Source organism: Corvus hawaiiensis, chromosome 17 (genome assembly GCF_020740725.1).
Source record: "Corvus hawaiiensis isolate bCorHaw1 chromosome 17, bCorHaw1.pri.cur, whole genome shotgun sequence".
Lineage (NCBI taxonomy): Eukaryota > Metazoa > Chordata > Aves > Passeriformes > Corvidae > Corvus > Corvus hawaiiensis.
Genome location: NC_063229.1, coordinates 10,242,492 through 10,262,198, shown reverse-complemented (window position 1 = coordinate 10,262,198; position 19,707 = coordinate 10,242,492). Strand labels below are relative to the sequence as shown.

Sequence of the window (19,707 nt, the reverse complement as noted above, 5' to 3'; positions counted from 1 at the left end):
TGAAGACCACACTCTGTGCTACCAAAACTGCTACACTAAATAAAGGGGTTTTCCCCTCCCCCTTCTCCTCACCCTCTTAGTCCCAAGAAATAGCCCATCTTTACTCACAGCCTTTCAAGTTTAGGCAGGTCACTAAAAGTCTCCAGCTCCAGACTTTCCAGGTTGTTGAAATGCAGGTACCTGTGATACAGAAATCACACAGAAATCATGCAGACTGCAATTTAAGGGACAGAACATCCCAGATCAATCCACCAGTGCCCCCCAGCTGGTCACACTCATCTCAGGGCAGGTGTTGAGAAGCCAGAATCCACTTTAGTGTCTCCAGTTTCCACATGCAAACACAGTAGCAAACATGGCCTTTCCCTATCCTGTCAATTATTTACTCTCTCTGTAAATAAACTCAAACACAAAAAGAATAAAGGACAGATTTGCTGATTTGCTCTTCCTTGAAGACCAACACCACCATCCCTGTGAACTGTTGCACTGTTAAGAGACAGGAAGAAACTATTGCCCATGGAGAGCCAGCAGCAGCTGCTGCCATCCAAGCACTGTACAGGAATTTTCCCTGCCTTTCTCAGCACACCCCTGGATTGACAGGGAGGGAGAAACAGCCTCACAATAAGGCACTTCTTCCCAGCCTAGGAATTGCAACACTTCTGAGTGGACAATCAGTTTGCTGAGTATTAATTTGAAGAAAAAGGCCCTGAACAACCCAAGAAAACTTTGAAATTGGTCCTTGTTGAAGTGGGACCAAATACAGCCAAAGGTATTTTCCAGCCTGCATTTATCTGTTATTCGAACAGGGGCTCCCAGGATGTGCATCCACCCAGCAAGAGCAGAAGTATCTCCAAATGGCTGGTGTGGGGTTGCTGTGTTCTGTGGAGGGAAGGCACAGCCTCCAAAAACAGGGAAGGCGCAGTCATCTGGAACACTTGGATCCGAATGACACATCAACAGGGACAGCCCAGTTCTTGCTAGCACGGGTTAATGGTTTTAGTTCCACTAAAATCTCAAGTGTGACCTGCCACTACAGAGGCCTGGGGGACCTCCTGCCTGCCCCAGGTCATCCCTTGCCATCAAGAAAAGAAACCTGGTGCCTGCAGAGCAACTCACCACAACACCTGAGCCTCCCTGCTGCCATGAGCTGTGACATTCACCAGCACAACTGACGCATTCCTGACCTTTAGGTGGATTTTGTACAGTCCCAAAGTTGCCTAAACTCTTCTCCTTTATTTCACACAGGCATAAATTTCACAGAAGACACAGATTAACCACAGATCTACAAATGCTCATTCTGCTATTGTAGCTGACTGCCTTGAGAAATAATTGCCTAAGCCTCCACATGGCTGTTTGATTTGTAATGGAAGGATTCATGATAAATGGTCCAGTATCAGAGCTCAAACTGGGAGAGGATGACTCAGATTCTGCACTGGAGTGTCACAGTGGGGAAGAGAGGGACATGCTCTAATCAGTCTCAGATGTCTGCTGAGATTGCTTTGGACCTTTAGGAAAGCATCTGATCCTGTCCATCAATTGGGTTCTACTTTTTCTTGAAAAGCTGGCTTGTGGGGGACAGGAAAATGGGGTAGGGTTTGAGCAACGCTAATTCTTTTGGAGCTCAGCCTGTCTGGGATTGAAAACAGATGGGACTTTAGCAGATTGTTTGTTGGTTTTGTGGGTTTGTTGGTTTTGGTTTTTTTTTTTTATTCGTGACATCAAGTCTGGAATGCTCACTGCTAAAATATCCCTGTGGGCAGCGTCAGCTCTCTAAGCTCAGCTTAGAGCCAGTTTCAGCTTCCTAAATTTTCTCCCAGGCATCCTTGCTGAGCTGGCTGATGAAAAACCACCTTGTACACAAGCTTGGTGGCACACCTATTGTTAGGATTGCCTGAAACTTCCAGTTGTGCTCTGTCCTCTTGTGCTCTCTGTCCTCCTTCTGTCAACCTGGAGAACAAGCTGGATCCTATTCCTTTTACAGCAAAACTCTTGGTTACATTCCAGCCCTATAAATGCTGTGGCTGGGAACAATTCAGGGATTAGACCAGTTTCACCTTTGATCCCTGTTCTCTGATGATGCAAGTAATTCCTGCATTTCAATTATTTAGGAAGAATAAATCATTAGGAAGAAATTCTTCCCTGTGAGGGTGTTGAGAGCCTGGTACAGGTTTCCCAGAGAAGCTGTGGCTGCCCCATCCCAGGCCAGGTTGGACTGGGCTGGGAGCAGCCTGGCTTTGTGGGAGGTGTCCCTGCCAATGGCAAGGGGTTGGAATAAAAGGAGCTCTAAGATCCCTTCCAAGCCAAACCATTCCATGTATCTACGATTCAAATATACAAGCTCACACTCTCTCCACCAGTCCCAAGCAAGAAAAATCCAATCTCAGTTTAGGAAAAGCCAAGTCTAGGGAGCCTTGTGCCAGATTTTAATACAAGTTTGCCCACTCACCTCAAGCACGGAGCACTAAGAGCCAAAAAACAAAACTTCTTTGAATAAACAGCAGAGTTTTGCCATACACAGAAGGGGAGCAAGTGGGGACTGCTGGAGTGTCACTGTGATGGACTCCAGCTGCCAGGGAAACACACGAGGCTCCCTTCATCCCAGATCCAGCACAGAGTGCCAGGCAGCTTGAGGGAAGGTCATTACTGTGTTGGTTTGGATCCATCATCTTCCCCCACTGCAATTTCTAGATGCTTTGCAGCATGGGAGCTCCACCATTCTGGTAGCTCCCAGGAATACTCAGCTGCCCCAGCTCCCAGCTCGTACTTCATCCATTCATTCCCAGCAGAGCTTTGGATGAGAGAGAAACTCAACAGCACCCTCTGTTTAAGTAAAGGACCAGATCTGACTCTCTGCTTGAGGAATCCCCAGACACAAACCCAGCAGAGCAGCTGCCTTCTGCTTCCAGCCATCCTGCAGACCCCTCTCTCCTCCCATCATAAGGTCCTTGCAAATCAAGGCCATCAGAAGCACAGCAGGGTTCTTCCTATGCTCCAGAGGTTTAGGGGCGGGAGAAAACATGCGGAACATCCGTAGGAAGTTCGGTATTACCTAACCAAATCCAATACTCAGACCAGCTGTTTTCAAATGAACCCAGGGTAGTCTGGCAAATCTGGATGATAAGAGAGCACAAGCTTCATCCTACCCCTCGCTAAGTTCCTGCTGCTCTCCGAGCCTGGGAACACAGCACACAAACAAGGCTCATCTGTACTTACAGCTGCTCCAGGGAACGGAGCCCATGGAAGGCATGTTGCTGGATGCTCTGAATTTCATTTTTATAAAGGTAGCTTTCAAAAGGAGAGAAAAGAAACAGCATTAGGCCAACTGATCAGCAGTTGTGTTCTAGAAAGTCACAGGAAACAGCAGTGACCCTCAACCCAAAGCAGAACTTACTGCCTGGACTCAAGAGCCGTGTTTTATACCTCTGACACTGAACTCCAAACACAGAAAATACATCCTTGACTGGCAAACATGAAAAGTGGGTTGTTAGATCTTAAAGAGGTTAAGAAATTAATGAGCTACCAACTCACAGGTATTTCAGGTTGTCCAGACCTTCAAAGGATCTTCTCACAATTTGTTTTATCTGGTTATTGTTCAGCAGCCTGTTCAAATCAAGAAAGAAAAATGCAGCTGGTGAAATCATCACATGTGAGATTTGTAGCACGTCTGTTCTTGGATGCCCACTGAAAAATCCTGAGCTCAGGTGTCACAGAATTTAAGATTTAACAGGGTTGGAAAGTCAAAGTTTGGGTACTCACACCAGCCAGGTCAATGCGAGCTGCCAAGTGCTTGCAGTGTTCAAAGAATTTTCCTTACCTTTTGCCACAGTTTTCACCCCAAATTGACAATTTTATCCAGGAAAGGGATGAGGGAAAGGGACCCACAAAGACAGAAGTGTATGGGAGTGAGGTATTAAACCATTGCTGCCACTCTTGTACAGCCACGATGGGTTTTGGAGGTGCCTGGTTGTGTTCAACAAGTGAGCAGGGCAGTGTAGAGCCAGTTTTTAAAAGAACAAATGCAGTTTTAAACACCAGTTCTCAGCAGAGTTATAGGAGCTATAAAATGGTGATGGCTTTGCTCTAACCACTTTGTAACCGATACCTGCAAATGAGAAAGAAATAAATTCAACTTTGACTCCTGAGGCTGCTCAGAGACAGCCTCTTTCAGTCTAGGGAGCCTTGTGCCAGATTTCAATACAAAACCTCTGCACCACATGGCACTGGGAAGCCGTGTGTGCCCTGTGTGTGCAGTTGCCATGACTGTGCATGCAGATGGTGGCCAGTGCCAGTGACCAGAAACAGCCCAGCCCTGTAAGAACCACAGTGTGCAGCAGTGTAACTACACAGCTGAGCCCTGCAGAACACTCTCCTGCAGCCCCTGCCAAGCCCAACACCAAGAAGACACGATGAATCACTTATAAATAGCTCTGTAATACACAAAGTTTAGCTGTTCATCGTGGCTGCCTGGCCATGCTCCCGCGGGTCTCTCGCTGCGGCGTCCCACTGATGTTCAGATCTGGCAAAGCTCAGAGCTGGTGAAGCTTTTAGAGTTGAATAGCCCAGAGCAAAGATTTCACCAGCCACACTAATTTTTAAAATTCCTAAATGGAGCTGTGGGCAGAGAGGGAGTCGGTGACTGTGTACTGCAAAGATTTATTTTTCTGGTGTTATAGGAAAAACAGCAATTCCCAGTGCAAGCAGCCAGACCTTACAACGCTGGTTCACATTCAATACGTGCACTGGATGTGCATTTCACAAACTGATTTTTGCCATTGCGCTGCTCCTCAGGAACAATCTGCCACCAGGCAGCAGGTGAGAAGACAGTTCAGCACATTCCCCGCAGTAAAACCCAATCTTCTGCCCCACTTTTCTGGAGAAGAAGGAGCAGCCAGCCTCTGGCATTATGAGCCAATGTCACTTCCTGAGGAAAAACAGTTTGTGCAGGTAAAGGATGGAGAGAAAAGACAAAGAGATGGGGAGAAATGGTAAAAAACTTGTGGGAAAAGAAGATGAAGGTAAAATCAAACACCTCAGGGATGACAGGAGAGATAAAAGATGTCAGAAGCACACACATGGGATGGCAGCTTCACAAGTTGTCTCCAGGCACCTGAGTCACACCAGCTTTCCACCAGTTTGTTCTCAGGTGGAGAATTACACTGAGAGTCAAAAACAGCATATGAGAAACTTAAGAGCAAACAACTTTGTAAGTCAGGTAATAAGGGGCTGAGAAAAACCTCATTCTCCTTGTTTTGACTATCCTCTCTGGATTAGCTGCCCTGATACCATGGATGTGGGTGCCACTGCCAGACCGCACATCACCAGGGCTGGCACAGGCAGCCTGGAGAGGTTAAGGCAGTGCTGCTGCAAAGCTCCAGCACAGCTGGAAGCAATGGCTCCATACACACGGCTGAGGTCAAACAGCCCGAGCTCACTCATAAGCATGCAAAAGTGATGTCAAGTCCTTGGAACACACGATCCTGCTTTGACAGCCAGCTATGCTGAGTGGAAACACAGCATCTGAGCATCAACCCGAAAGTTGGTTTGATGACTGAACACCCAAGGGCTGGAAATAACTGCCTGAGAGCAGTGTGGGAGAGGGCTTTTGTCTATTTACCCACAGGACAAAGACAACACAGGTACCAGCAGTGCTTCCCTCCCTGCCCCTATCAACTTTCATCTCTGGCCAGAGCACGACCAAGGCAGCTTGTTCTCTGTTATCTGATCCTTGGCCACACTTCTGAGCACACAAAGGGCTGACAGACGGGTGCCAGCATCGATGTCATTCCCATGGATGTGAGCACCTGTCACACAACTGGCATTGGCCATTTGCCTCCCAGGGGACAGGTGACAGTGACCAGGTGAGCAGGGTCATACCAACAGCCTGAGCAGCCCCATGCAGCACCACAGTCTGGAGCCCCTCACTGATTGTTATCTTTAATGCTCAGAGTTCAGACCAGGACTGATCTCCACTGGGATTTCAAACTGCATTATGTTGTCTGGCTGTGTTTTGGGGCTATTTAAAAGCATTATCCCAGTCTGTTTTGTTGTCTTGGCTATTTTGTACAGTTCAAGGGAGTGTAATCACTGACCCAGCCAAATAAGATGAATCCTGGAAGTTCAGATGGCAAGCAGCACACAGGGCTCTTATCTCATCGTCTGATACTTAAAAATTTGTTCATTGCCTGATTTAAGAATAAAAACTGCATGGAAGAAGCCATCTCTGCTTCCTGTCTCAGAATTCCCCATTGTAATGGAAGAATAAGTCCTGGAAAACATTTGAGAGTGAGATAATTGATGAAGTCCCTAACAGTCCACTTAATCCAAAATGCTGCTTTCAGAGAAATCCATGGATAAGGCAGCACATGTGGCTCCTAGAAAGACTTTGGATAGTTCCTGCACAGCTGTCTGCTCCTTGACTCCTGTGCAATTCACTCAGGCAGAGAAGTGGGCAAAATCCTGGCATGGCCTGGGCCTATCAGTCCCAGCTGCCATCCATAGCAAAAATGCCCAAATTCCTGCTGCCCTTAGAGGGCTGAAAGCTGAGATCCCAGATCTGCCGGGAATAGATGCTCTGGCAGACAGAGGCTGGAAAGATCATTATCACTATCATTATCTTAAGCACACCCTGTAGCTAAACAGGCTAAATTAAAAGTATCAGAAGCACATTTCCTAGCAAAAGGATGGGACATTCCCTTTCATGCCAGACAGTGAATTGGACTCCAAATGAGCAGGAGAACTCAATCCCACAGATTTTATTCCTGCAAAACTCTTCTGGGACGTTTGAGATATACAAGCACCATGAGATCTGGCCCAGATTCACCAAGAGAACGTTTCATATTCAGTTTCCTTTAGGTTTTATGTCCTGACTGCCTCTCCCTTCTCCTTCCCCACCCGCTCCCCAGGTTGCCAGGCACAGGCTTAAGTTGCATTAAATGAGTGGTTTTCTGTTTTGAAGAATGTATTAAATGATGTGACAGTACAGAATTCAGACTCAAACCATGCTCTCTTTCCTCTTTTCATTTGACAAACCACATGCTACAGTCATTGTGAAAAAACAGCTATTTTTTTCCTCACACCACTAATAGAAATCATCACGTAGTGTATTTAGAGGGGGAGAAAAAGTGAGTTTTATGTTCAACCACTCATTCTCCCTTGTTGACAGAATGATCTGGAATATCCATTTCCCATATTAAAGGGAGAAACTCCTATTCTGAGATCCAAGCAGGCTCTGACATCCCCTCCTTTCTGGCAGGAACACATTCTGTCAAGAGTTACTAGAGGGTAAAAGACAGAAACTCCACGTTACTGCTGTTGTTTGCCCTGAGATCCTTCACAAGCAGCACCTGAAGCAGAGCTGCAGGGCTCAGCAGAAGTGCTTTTGCTCTCTCCTAAGCAGGAAGAGAAATATGATGTGAGCAGTGACGGGGCAAAGGGCCAGGCAGAGGCACATGCAATGTGGTCTCCACAGAGTCGCTGTTCCCTAGGGTGCTCTTGTCTCAGGAGGACAAAATGCAGACTGGAGATGTTAAGAAACCTTGGTCCCTGGGTTGGACATTTCTGTGGATGGTGCTGGAGAGACCCATGGAGCAGCAACCCTTTGGCTGTGGTTTGAAAATACAGCAATGAACCAACTGGGCTGACCAGGCAGCGCTGACTCCTGTGGGAACACGTAAGGAGAGGCCTCACAGGGGTGTCATCATCCATCCCCACCCAAAAATGACCTAAAGGAGCAAAAACTGGGAAGCAGCGAGAGGCTGTGCCTCACCATGGGCTCACAGAGTTTCCTCTCTCTCCCACAGCCCAGCAGCTGCTCTGAGCTAATGTTGGCTTCAGCCATGCAGCAAGTGATGGCAAACTGCAGCAAAACAGCTGTCCTGGAGCTGAGGGGGTTTTGTGGATGGCATACATGAAGGTTTTTTTGCCTCACTCTCCCTGTTACCCTATTTTTTTTTTTTTTTTTGTACCAAGGGGACATATTAAGGGTTTAAAAATACACACCACGTCTGCACAGATGGGAACAGAGCAGAGCCAGTAGGAAGGGACGAGGAAATCTTACAACTGTCTAAGACGTTTAGCCCAAGAGAACTTCTCCAATGGCACACAGCCAACACAGAAGCTCCCAGTGGTGCAGGATTTGGGATACTGCTCCTTACCTGTGGTGCTGTACCAGGAGTCCCCAGCTGGAAGCAAACAGTGACTGTGTCTCTTCCACAAACAGGGCTCCTGTTTTTAATGCTAAAGTAGTGCTCTGTGATTTATCAAATCTCCCACACCAGAGGAAAGCAGAGAGGAGCCAGGGGAGGGTTTGAACTGTTGAACAGCCCCACTGGACATCCACACAGGCTCCTCTCCTATCAACCCATTTCCCTGCATCCAACACAGGCTACAAAGGTTTCCTTTTCAGGGTGGTTTATAAACTGTCAAACTTGGATACAGAACAGCCACCCTGCCCTAAAGGAGATGGAGAACAGAAGCTTCACCAGAATCTGTTGCTCTTTCTCTGCCATTAGTGGAAAAAGCTCTTTAAAAAACATTTATTTGCTTATGGAAGATTTATTTAAATTCAATGGCAGAAAGCTGCAAGCTCAGAGGTCTGCACGTGGAACCCGGACTATTCTATCCTCCAAACCTCTCACTTCAAATTTTCTGGACAAATTTTCCCAGGAAGTTTCCCAGGGATTTGAAAGGATTCATTCTCTTTATCACTTGAAAAGCTATCCAAGTCCTTGGGCAAAATTTACCATCTAAGAAACATCAGCAAATTCTTCAGCTCTTGTCAGTTTTGATGTGGGAATTGGACAAACCAAAGTTCCTGGAGAGAAATTTGCTTCAGGAGTGTGAGGTCCAATGTTCCCTCAGTCAGCTATCAAGCTCCTCAGCCGTGGGAATTAACTACTACAAGTGTGAGAATAACTGAGTGTTCCAGTTTGCTGGCCAGACCAGGAAATACAACTAAGCATCAGAAGTACTATCTAAACAAAGGTTTCCTTGGCAAATCAGGTTGATTTTCAGAACTCAATTATAAAAATGCAGTATTTTTTCAGAGCAGCGTTTCACCTAGTCCAGTATTCCAGCTCTGACAATGGCCATAGGACACTGTTTAGGGAAAGCAGGAGTGTCTGCCCAGCACCTGTGAAAATGCATTGTTCTTACTGGCCTGGCATCCCAAATCATGAGATCAGGGATGGCAGGGGGTACATTCATGCCTATTCCTTCTGGTACTGCTCATGGACTTGCTGTCCTTGAGGTCTCTGTCCAGGAGAGTATAGAGACAGAAAGGAAAAGGAACTGCAGAAATTCATGGAGCACAAACAGGTGTTAGAGAGAGACAGGTCTTTTCCCCCCCAGCCAGGCTCTATCTGTATCTACCCCTATGCAGAGTGGAGGAGTCAGAAAGACAAAAGCAAAAGTCCTGCACAGGTCAGAGACCTGGACAGTCCAAGGTGCTGGCAGGGCAGGAATTAGGACCCCTTACAAAGCTTGGCAGGCTGGGTGGAGCATCTGTCCCAGGAAGCCCTGCCAGCATCCTCATTTTCCCCAGAGCTCGGCTGTAAACTCGCCTGGTGGTCCTGGGAGCTGCTGCCAAACATCTGCCTGCATCACACAGAGATGACATCATCTGAAACCCTTTGTTTCCTTGACTCAGGAGAGCTCCAGGGGTGGAAGAGCAGGGCTGGAGATCAAGAGGCCTCAGCAGAGCTTTGTGATAAGGCAAAACCCTACGGACTTGGACTCTATTATCTCTCTAGATATTTTTTTCTCATTTCTCGCTGTATCTGACCCTATCTCAAATGACAGACATCCATCCAAAGCATCCTTTCTTCCTTATTATTTTTGGCAATTAAGTACCACATGGTGCAGTTTGTGAGACTAACCTGGGCTGTTCTGGATGAACAGCATCAGTGGCAGTAAAGTTTTTGACCAGCCCACTCCATGACCACTTGTCCTGGGCCACAGCCAAGGTACTCTGGAGCATCCTGCAGTCATGGCTTGGCCACTCAGCCCCATACACAGAGTGGAACAATCTTTGGCAAATGCTGGTCTTTCAAAGATAACACTTGAGCAGGTCTCTATAATAAAGTCCTGCTGTAATCCCACTTTTCCTACAACTGCTTGGAGCTGACTGAATGCCTTATTGCCCAGGCTTGCCTTCCTTCAGCTCTGCCACCTTCACAGGATCAGGGACTTCAGATCGCTCAAAGCCAGACAATAAAAACCAGCCTGAACTTTCTGTTGCCATTTGGGATCATGAATGTGTGAATATCTGTCAGGTTCCCAAAGGAGCTGCTTTGCCTCGCTGAGGAATTCCGGCTTGGACCTGGAAATCCTACGGCTGTTAGCACCATGTCACAGCTCAAATAATTAGATCTGAGTCTCAACAGCCCAGCTACATCCAGCACAGTGCTGTGCTGACACAGCTTCTGGTTCTGATTTGGGAGCTGGTGTGTTTTCAGCTCCTTGGCTACGGGGTGCAGATGCACTCAGATCTGTCTCCAAACCCTCAGCCCTGCAGCAGCCAGAAGAAGCAGAGGTTCCCAGGATTTCCTTTGGGAAGAGTGAGAAGCTGGTTAGTGGAGCAGTGTGTACAGTGATGTGAGAGTATCAACATACAGGGATACAAGGCTGGAGGGGCAGCTTTCTACCCCCATTTCTACCTGGAGCAGGGCAGCTGTAGGCACCTCTTTTAGGGCAAGGCATAGGGGCAAGATGGCATTTGAAGGATGCTCAGTCCAACTCATGTAGAGCAACTGATGTGGTTCATTCATTAGAGGAGACCATGGAAAGGAAGAAGATTTTAATTCATCCCTGCACTGTCTTGATCCCAGGTGAGAAATGCTTTCATGGGCTGTTCCCAGGCCATACCTGCTCAAACACCCTCAGTCTGTGCTAGAGTTCACCATATTTTATTTTTGAACACAGAGGTTAAATGTGAAAAATGAAAGTTATTAAACACCACATTTAAATAAAAACAGGTAAGAAACATGATCCACGGTGGAACAGAGGGAATTTTAAAGCTTTGGCTGGATATGCACAACTTGACTGAAATAACTCAAAGCCCAAGGCCACCTTTAAGCCATTTTAGGGGACAGTACTAACACAAGTAATAAATGGATATCCTCAGAATGCAACTTACAGTGTGTTGAGGTTCTTCAGTCTTCTGAAGGCTCCAGGTTGTATCTCCTTGATGTGGTTGAAGCGCAAATCTCTAAAAGCAGAGGATATAAACAAGCCATTAGACCAGTGAAGGGAGTGGAGGAGTGGGGACAATGGCTGGGGTCTGCCCTGCAAAGTCAGCCAACAGCTGGGACAAGCCTCCACTGAGAAAATTCTTTATTCTAATTCCACAGAAAACTAAGCTCTAAAAGGTCTCAAGGGATCATTCCCATAAGCACTAGAAAAAAGTCTGCATCAAAACCCCCCATGTGCAATTACTCTTGCATCTCATCCTGATTTGTAGAGCAACACCCATCATCACGTGGACCCATAATTTAGCTCCCTACCAAAACTATCTGTGCCCTAAAATGGTTAAATCTGCTCAAATAACCTCATATAATAAGCATTTCCCATTTTGCTCTGCAATGCTCCAAGACTTACAACAGCTTATCGCTGCCTGCATTTCAAATTTGTGCCAACTTCAATTAGAATTACTGGAGCCATGGGGATTCTGGCAAATTTCAAGGGCTGCCCATGGAACTACATCAGCTTGGAACCCAAAAATATGGGGTTTGGATTGCTAATGGGATAATAAAACAAGAGCTAAGTGGTTTAACCTGGTTAACCAAGGAGAAACACTTCTATAGAGAACGTGCATTGATTTGGCACCTTGCGTGGTCCAGTGTATTATAACAAACCACAAAAGGCTGACAAACGGGGATTGCTGCAGGTTTCTGTCCAAAGCACACAATTAAGTGGATTTTTTTTCTCCTGCACTGCTTGATCTATCACATTTAGGGAATACACAGCTAATTTTCAGTTTAAGGCAGCTTTTTAAGGGCATTTGCTTTAAGAGGAAAAAGCACAGGTTGCCCATTCTGGTGGTAAAAAGTCACACTTGGACGCAGAGTTTAAACCAAGGATTCTACAAATAGCTGCATGTTCAACACTTGTTTTTAGACAGGTATCAACAAGAATCCCAGCATTTATAAAACTCAAATTAGAAAAAGGTGCACTCATTGCAGGTAACCCCAAACTGGCAGTGAGGACCCAAGGGGGATGAAACAGCTTGGAGCAAGTACTCAGGAAGAGGCTGCACAAGGAGTAAAGCTGATTTTATTTTAAGACCATGGAATCATAGAATAGTTTGGGTTGGACAGGACTTTAAAATTCATCTCATTCCAACCCCCTGCCATGGGCAGGGACACCTTCCACTACCCCAGATTGCTCCAAGCCCCATCCAACCTGGCCTTGAACACTTCCAGGGATCCAGGGGCAGCCACTGCTCCTCTGGGCACCCTGTGCCAGGGCCTCAGCACCCTCTGAGTAAAAAATTCTGCTTAATACCTAATCTAAACCTGACTTCTTTCAGTTTAAAACCTTTGTCCCAAGATGTAGTGTTTCTTTAGGTTAACAGTTTGCAAAATGTAGTTATTTTATGCGAAAAGATTAATAATAAATTTTCTTACATTTTAGGCAGAAAATGAAAGGCAGTTTTACTTAAATTATACTGAAATATCAAATCTCTGCCTTGTTAGCCCTTTGTTATCACTGGATGCAACAGCACACGGGCCCGTGGAATTTGTTTTTTTCTGTTGCGCTTTTTTCCTTTAACTTTTCCACTTCAACCAAAGGATTCAGAAGTCTAATACAGAAAGAAATCTTTCCCCTCTCTTAGTGGTAAATATTGCACAGAGAAGAATTAGAGGGCAGAAAGAAACACAGCTTCACAATATTTAAAAAAACACAAGACTTCTAATTGTAATTCACCTTCTCTGTCCACTGCAAACTGCGGCCCCAAAGGATCACCCTTTGGAATTTCAGTTTTTAACAGAAACTTCACCTCTGACATTTTCAAGTGTGTTTGGCTTAACTTGCATTGCTTCAGATGTGCATTTCTTGCCCTTCTTCTCGGAGGGAGTTCCGTGTCCTTCTTCCCCGACAATGTGAGTTTGAGGGCATCCTTATGGATTTTTCAAGGCAATGGCTGCCACCATGAAGCCAAACACAATTAAATGTTGGCAACAGTGATAGCACAACATGCTGCCTGTTTTCCACGGCCTCATTAAAAGGAAACGAGGAAAGACTAGACCAGGAAAAAAGGTGAAGAAATGCAAACTTGATTTATACCCTGCCATGCACAGACACCAACTCTGCTGCCCCAGGGGGTTGTAAAGGGCCCTGTAATTAGTCCCGGCAGCTGGCTGCAGGTAATAGGGGACATTACAAATACGTGGGAGGAACACACAGGGGTCAGGGCTGGAGCTGGTGATGCTCAAGGAAGGCAGCAGGGAGCAGGCAGTGAAGTGTAAAATCCAACTTCGGGTCACTGGCTGAAGGTGGGGACAAAAAGCCTCTGAGTATTTTAATGAACAAAGACAATGCAATCCTTCACAGCCCAGCATTCACACAGAGGCACTGGGCTTCCACGGCTGAAACAAAGCCAAAGCCAGGACTCAGGTGATAGAAAACACCTCTGAAAACACAGGGGAAAATAAACCACAAGCTCCACCGATCCCAGGGCTGTTTTTTCGGTCACCTGACAAAAAGGACTCCTTGGAAACAGTGCTGTGGAAGTTTGCACACGGCCTTGAGCCCTCTAAGCAAGTCTGAGCTCCCCAGTGGTGACTTGTTCACCTGGGAGAGAAACAAAGCACAGCTGGGAGGCAGAGCCTGGCAGGAGTGACCCCGTGTCACCAGCAGAGCTCTCAGGGCTGTCCCGTGGCTGCTCCACCTCTCTGTGGTGCTCCTGCTCTGAGCAGCACAGGGGTGGAGATGCCTCCTGACAATTCCTGCTGCTGAATGAGCAGTGCGGGGCTGGGTTCATGCAGGAGCTTTTAGAATCATAGAACAGAACTGGTCTGGGCTGAAAGGGACCTCAAAGTTCATCTTGCCATGGGCAGGGACACATTCCGCTAGACCAGGTTGCTCCAAGCCCCATCCAACCTAGCCTTGAACACTTCCAGAGATGGGGCAGCCCCAGCTTCTCTGGACAACCTGTTCTTTTTAAACTACACCACCCCCAAGGAGCATGTAATAAAACTTAGCTCATTATTTTAATGAAATAATTAAATTTTTCTTCTGTTTTCTGTTCCAGTAAGACCTTTAGATGATTCTCTAGAGCCCAGCTATCTTTAAATCCTTTGCAAAGTTCTTTTTGGATTGTTCACCATCACAAAGGCAACAGCTTTCCCCACAGACAAAAATGGAACTGAAACACTGCATCTCTTCTCTGAGCACTTCATTTCAAGAAATGATGTGAAATAACTGGAGAGAATCCAAAGGAAAGCAATAGGAAAGATCTGAAGTCTAGAAAACATGACAATGAAAAGAACTGAAATTGCTTATTTAGCAATAGATACAATAACTATGTCAGGAAATTGCTACAAATAGAAAGGGCAAATGGTCACTGGCTAAAACTGCAGGTTCAGGGGATTTTTCAAATATCGCAATTAGCAAGGCTCATAAACCACCCAGTGGACTGCAGATGAGACAGGCATTAGCCACACACGGTTTAGGTAGGTGGATCCAGCCCTGGAGGCAAAGGATGGAGCAGGCTATTCTGCTCCCTGTACCCCAGACAGCAATAAAAGTACCAATGTGGAGGTCCCTGCACAGCAAAGAAAGTCCCTGGGCATGCAGAGGAGCCTACATATTCCTCTTTACCATATAAAAACCCCAATACTTTGGCTCATCCTTAGTGTTTTTACTCCAGACCTTGCCTTAGCCTAAAGCATCGCTGGCAATGAAGGGCTGCACTGGGAATTCCCTGGCTTGCATGTGTTTGATTGAGAACATTCCCTACAGAGTTTGTCTCCTCTCACACAGAAACTCTTGTTCCTCTTTATTCCCAGGGCCCTCACTCTGGAAATTTAAGTTTCTTTTCAGAAATAAATGTGGTTTTTACAGGGACCCACCACGGAGCTGCTCCCAGGGCAGCTTCTCCCAGCTGCCCTGTGCCCCAGCAGCTGGGTTCCCTCCCTCCTGCCCACTTCTTTCCACCCGGGAATTTGAAAAATGGGGGGAAAAAATAATCCCTTGTGATTTAAATCTCCCCCATGATTTCAAGACCGGCAGTCTGGGACTACAAATGACCTTCCCACAAGGAACAGCTGTTGCTAAAGGATTCTGGATCCTCTTCTACCTTCACACAGAGTGGAGGCCTGGGACAGCAGCATCACCCAACACAGATCCCTCTGGACAACACCAGCTTGACTGGCTCAGCTGAAAATCTCACCAAACCCTCGTGCCCAAGCTGACAGGAAAGTGACCTGGAATACGTGGACAATCCGGGATCTGCTGTGAAGTAAGTCACCTTTTCTGAATTTGGGAACTATTAACAGAGGCTACAAAGAATGCCAGAATTTGCAAATGGATGGGGAAATGGGTCTTTACAGAAGGACACTCAATCTGTCTGAGCCTCTCAGCTGCTATCAGAACAATCATCCCTGCAAGCCTTGTGTTAAATAATTATCAGTGATTAGCATATAAAGCAATCAATGGCTTTTACAAGAAACTTCCACTTCTGTTTAATCTATTTAGGTTTTCACAGACTCATGTATTACTATGTTAACTAAGCAGATAATTAGCTACAAGAGGCATTTTACTGCAGCTCCATGGAAATTACGGGGTTTGTAGAAGAATCCTTTGTGTGCACAGCAGTGATGCTGACAGTTCTGCCCAGAACTGGTTGGAAAGTGGCAGCCACACAATCATTACCAACAATGACATCCAGAGTAAAGGTGCTTTTACAGAGAAGATGTTGAAGTTCCTCCCAGTGTTTCCAGTGAAGAAAGGGCATGAAAGACATCCTAAACATATTCTAAAAATATCCTATAAGTCAAGTTTCCCATATACAAGAAGAGCCAGGACACTTATCAGAAAGAAGCTGTTCCTCACACTTATCTGCACAACATCAGTCAGCTCTGCAGGTTCCCCAGTCCTGCCAAACCACTCCAGTCCTGGCAGGAAGGGAAAGCTGCCTTGCTGAGATGGAAATGAAGTCTTCCAGACTCACTGTCATCAGCTCCCCAACTCAGGAATGTCCCTGTCCCACACGAGTCCCCAGATGGCTTTAATAAATGACAGCCTTTATCCCAGAACCCCTACATGGACAGCTGACCCCTGCCAGCACTGCAAGGCAGATGAGGAGACCATGGGGAGGCTCAGGGCTGGGGATCTTCCAAGTCCTGGTTACCAGCTTAATACATCAAGATCTGACTGTTCAAAGAGTGAAGAGGAAGGAAGATATGTTGAACATGGAGATACAAGGAAATGAAATGATGGGATCATGGCTGAAACAGTGGAGAACAAGCAGCTGCAGGGAGCCTCACTCAGCAGAACAGGCTGCAGTTCACTGTTGCATTGCCACTTATTCTGAAGCTCTAGGAACACTAGATTTTAATTAAGAAGTTACCAAAGGCATTCCTGAACCCAGCTTTTTAAGATTCAACTTGCACAAACAGGAGTCAGATTTTCAAAAGGGCTCCCTCTGCGTCAGCTGGGGCAGGAATTTGACCATAATCCAGCAGCCAGTGTACCAAGCTGGTTTGATCCCACTTTTTCTGTGCATGTAAACTGGAGGGAATGCTATGCCTGAGAGGCCAGTGCCAGGGCAGGAGGGATCTGCTGGTGCCTCATTCCTGGTGGAATCATTTCAAATGCCACCTGGCATCCCTTTAGCTCTTTCCAGGAAGGGGAGCAACAAGGAACACCTCCAAAACATAGTTTTGGTCCTAAACACATATTTAAGTAGGGAGATTACATAAAAAGATGCTGAATTCAGCAATGTTTGAGCTACTATGTATTAGAAAGGGATGAAGATTAAGGTCTGATCCCACTCAAACCAGCTGAGTCTATTCTTGGGCATTCATGGCAGCAAGGACTCTTTTAACCTGATGCATAATTCCTTTGCACCAACTACCCAAGGTATTGCCTGCATCAAAGGAAGACAATTTTTCCCTCCTCCTGAAGTGTGTTCTGATCCTGATTCAGAGGAAGTAAAATCAACACTTGAATATTGGGTCTTGTGTAGCTTAAGTGTCAGTCTTTCACTTTTTTTAAGAGCATGATCATTAAAGTTTTTACACACAATACACACACATTCTTTCACCAAAAAATACTGACTTCTCCTTAAAGAGCACAGGAAAAAGTCCTGGTATCCCTATGGGGAGAGGGATGTGGTGAGGGCAACAAAAATACAAATATTCAAGTGTGAACCAGCTGCTGAAGCACTGGGGAGTTCAGTGAAAGTAGGATTTTAAACACTTAAGGTAGCTACAATCACAAGACTTAGGATGCTTCCATGAAAAGAGGCTGGAATGCTTCTAGAAGGAAAGTATGTTTGAAATACCTTCCCTCCCTATTTTCCTTCCGATGAAGGGACTTCTAAAAATAGAACATAAAGTTCTTGGTCACCTCTAGAAGGTTTGATATGGATTAAATACTACACATTCTACCTGGCACATGCAGAATGTGTGGGTGTGCATTTAATGGTTGCATATAAGATTATCACACACAGAGGAAATGAGTAATCCCTTCTTCAACCCAAAACACACGACAGAGACCACAAACAGAGCAGCATTTCCAAGAACTCATTTGCTCAGTAAACCTTTCCCCAACAAATGTATAAAATTCCTTCTCCAAACTGTGCTCATTAATAGACTAAGAGAGCTACACCCTGTCCTACTCCAGCCTTCCTCCTGCGGGAGGAACTGAGCAGGCACCAAAAGCAGCACAACGATGAAGGGAAACAAAACTTGTCAAGCTGGCCATGCTTACACTGCCCAATTAGCAACCAGGTCTGTGAACAACTGGGTCACCTTCAGTTCATGCCAGCGATGTGCTCAGATCCCAGATCCTGCCCTGTGCCCTCAGCTATGTTCCTCCAGCAGTACTCATTCATTATGTGTCCTGCATAATGCAGAAAGAAGAATAACCCACGGATAATTGGATTGCAATCCATTAGCTGCCAGCCAGAGGGGAACTTCTTTCCATGGATTTCTTCTACTCATGCCCACACGTTTCGAAGTTTATTGTTTAAATGTCACACTGCTGAACAAATGGCTGCGAAGGTTAAAGACCTATTGAAATTTTCGGAGTGTATGTTCCACAGCTGTTCCCTTCCTTGGGCTGCTGGCTGAAAGAACTGCCTGAATCCCAGCGGTAACCAGCAGATCACATCTGGATAATCGTGTTCCAATTGAACAGCCAAAATACATCTGCAGTTCTACACAATGAGTTTTTATGGCTTATCTGTCCATGTGTAGTCGTTCCTGCCATCCTATTCTCTGCTCGGGATAAAGTGAGCACACTCCATTACCAAAGATAAATAGTCTATCGCTAAAACCAGACTTTGGGCCAGATCCTCAGCTGTACCCAGCTGGGATTGGGAAGGGAGGAGGGAAATGGCAACCCAAGAGGAGCCAGTAACAGCTCATCAATCCTGGAGCTGGTTCCATGCCAATCCCAGCATCGCTCGGAGAAGGCGATGGGCGGCTCCAAGTGCCGCCAGCTGGCTGCAGCCCCAGGGGCCATCTGCCAATGGTGAAGCACAGCCTGTGCCAGCCAGGAGACTTCCCCACTCTTCCAGGATTCTTAGAGAGGGTGGCATGGAGTCATGGAGGTCAGAAAGTCCCAAACTCCCAACTTAAAAGGAAACTCCATCTGGAAACTGCAGCTGTTCTTCAAGGGAACCGAGCTGGAGCCCGGGATCGGTGTTTGGAGCAGCAGTCACAGACTCAGTCCTGTTCACACCAAAGATTAACTGTGGAAAATATCCCAATCCCATATTTTCTGCTCAGAATAACTCCGTGATCAAGACTATTCTTGCTATAATTCCAAATGTTCAGTCTGACACAAGGGTTCTCCCAGGAGAAACACTGACATGCCAAAAAAGCTGGAGGAGTCAGGGCTTGGTTAAGAAGCATTCCTTGATCTTCCACAATTCAAAAAAAGTTTAATTATTCCAATGCTATTTATAACAGATACAATGGGATGCTGGCTGGGAAATGTATTTTTGTACATTAGATCTTCAAGATAGCCAGAAAGTCAGCATTTTTCCTTGCCACACAAAGGCCCATGATCTGCCAACAGAGAGCACTCACCAGGCTCATCCATCTTTATGTCTGTGAGGATCTCTGATCACCAACATATTATTTGCTTATAATTATGCAGACAGTAGTAAAAGAGAATAAAATGCATAAACCACCTTAAAAAATACTGGTCTATGAAAAGTGATCTTCCTTTGCAATACTGCAATTTTTATATCTCACACCTATACTATTCCTTTAATGTTTTAAAACCCAGTTTCCCATTCAAGGTGGTGCAGAGAATGACGTGTGCTGCTGCCAGAGGGAGCTCGGAACCACACCATTCCAGAACTGGGAAAGAGGTGGTGACACAGTAAACTTCCCTCCCTCCGCACTCAAAGGATCTCTAGCAGAAACACTCTCAGGCTCCACTGTGACAGCAAACGTTGCTTCATTTCAGAGAACAGGAGTTAAGCTTCAATGATCTCAGAAATACCTCAGTTCAGCCAATGGAAAAAACCCTTCC

General features: G+C 46.0%; 1 protein-coding gene across 2 annotated transcripts in view; it reads right to left on the bottom strand.

The window, feature by feature from the left end:
• The window catches only part of LOC125335051 (peroxidasin homolog), a 48,117-nt gene that overhangs the window by 24,353 nt on the left and 4,057 nt on the right, over positions 1–19,707 (bottom strand). For both annotated transcript variants that reach the window (XM_048322320.1, XM_048322321.1), the window contains exons 2-5: positions 11,132–11,203; positions 3,526–3,597; positions 3,211–3,282; positions 109–180 (exon numbers count right to left, since the gene is read on the bottom strand). In XM_048322320.1, coding sequence (XP_048178277.1) covers positions 109–180; positions 3,211–3,282; positions 3,526–3,597; positions 11,132–11,203 — 288 coding nt within the window. The remainder of the gene's footprint in view (positions 1–108; positions 181–3,210; positions 3,283–3,525; positions 3,598–11,131; positions 11,204–19,707) is intronic.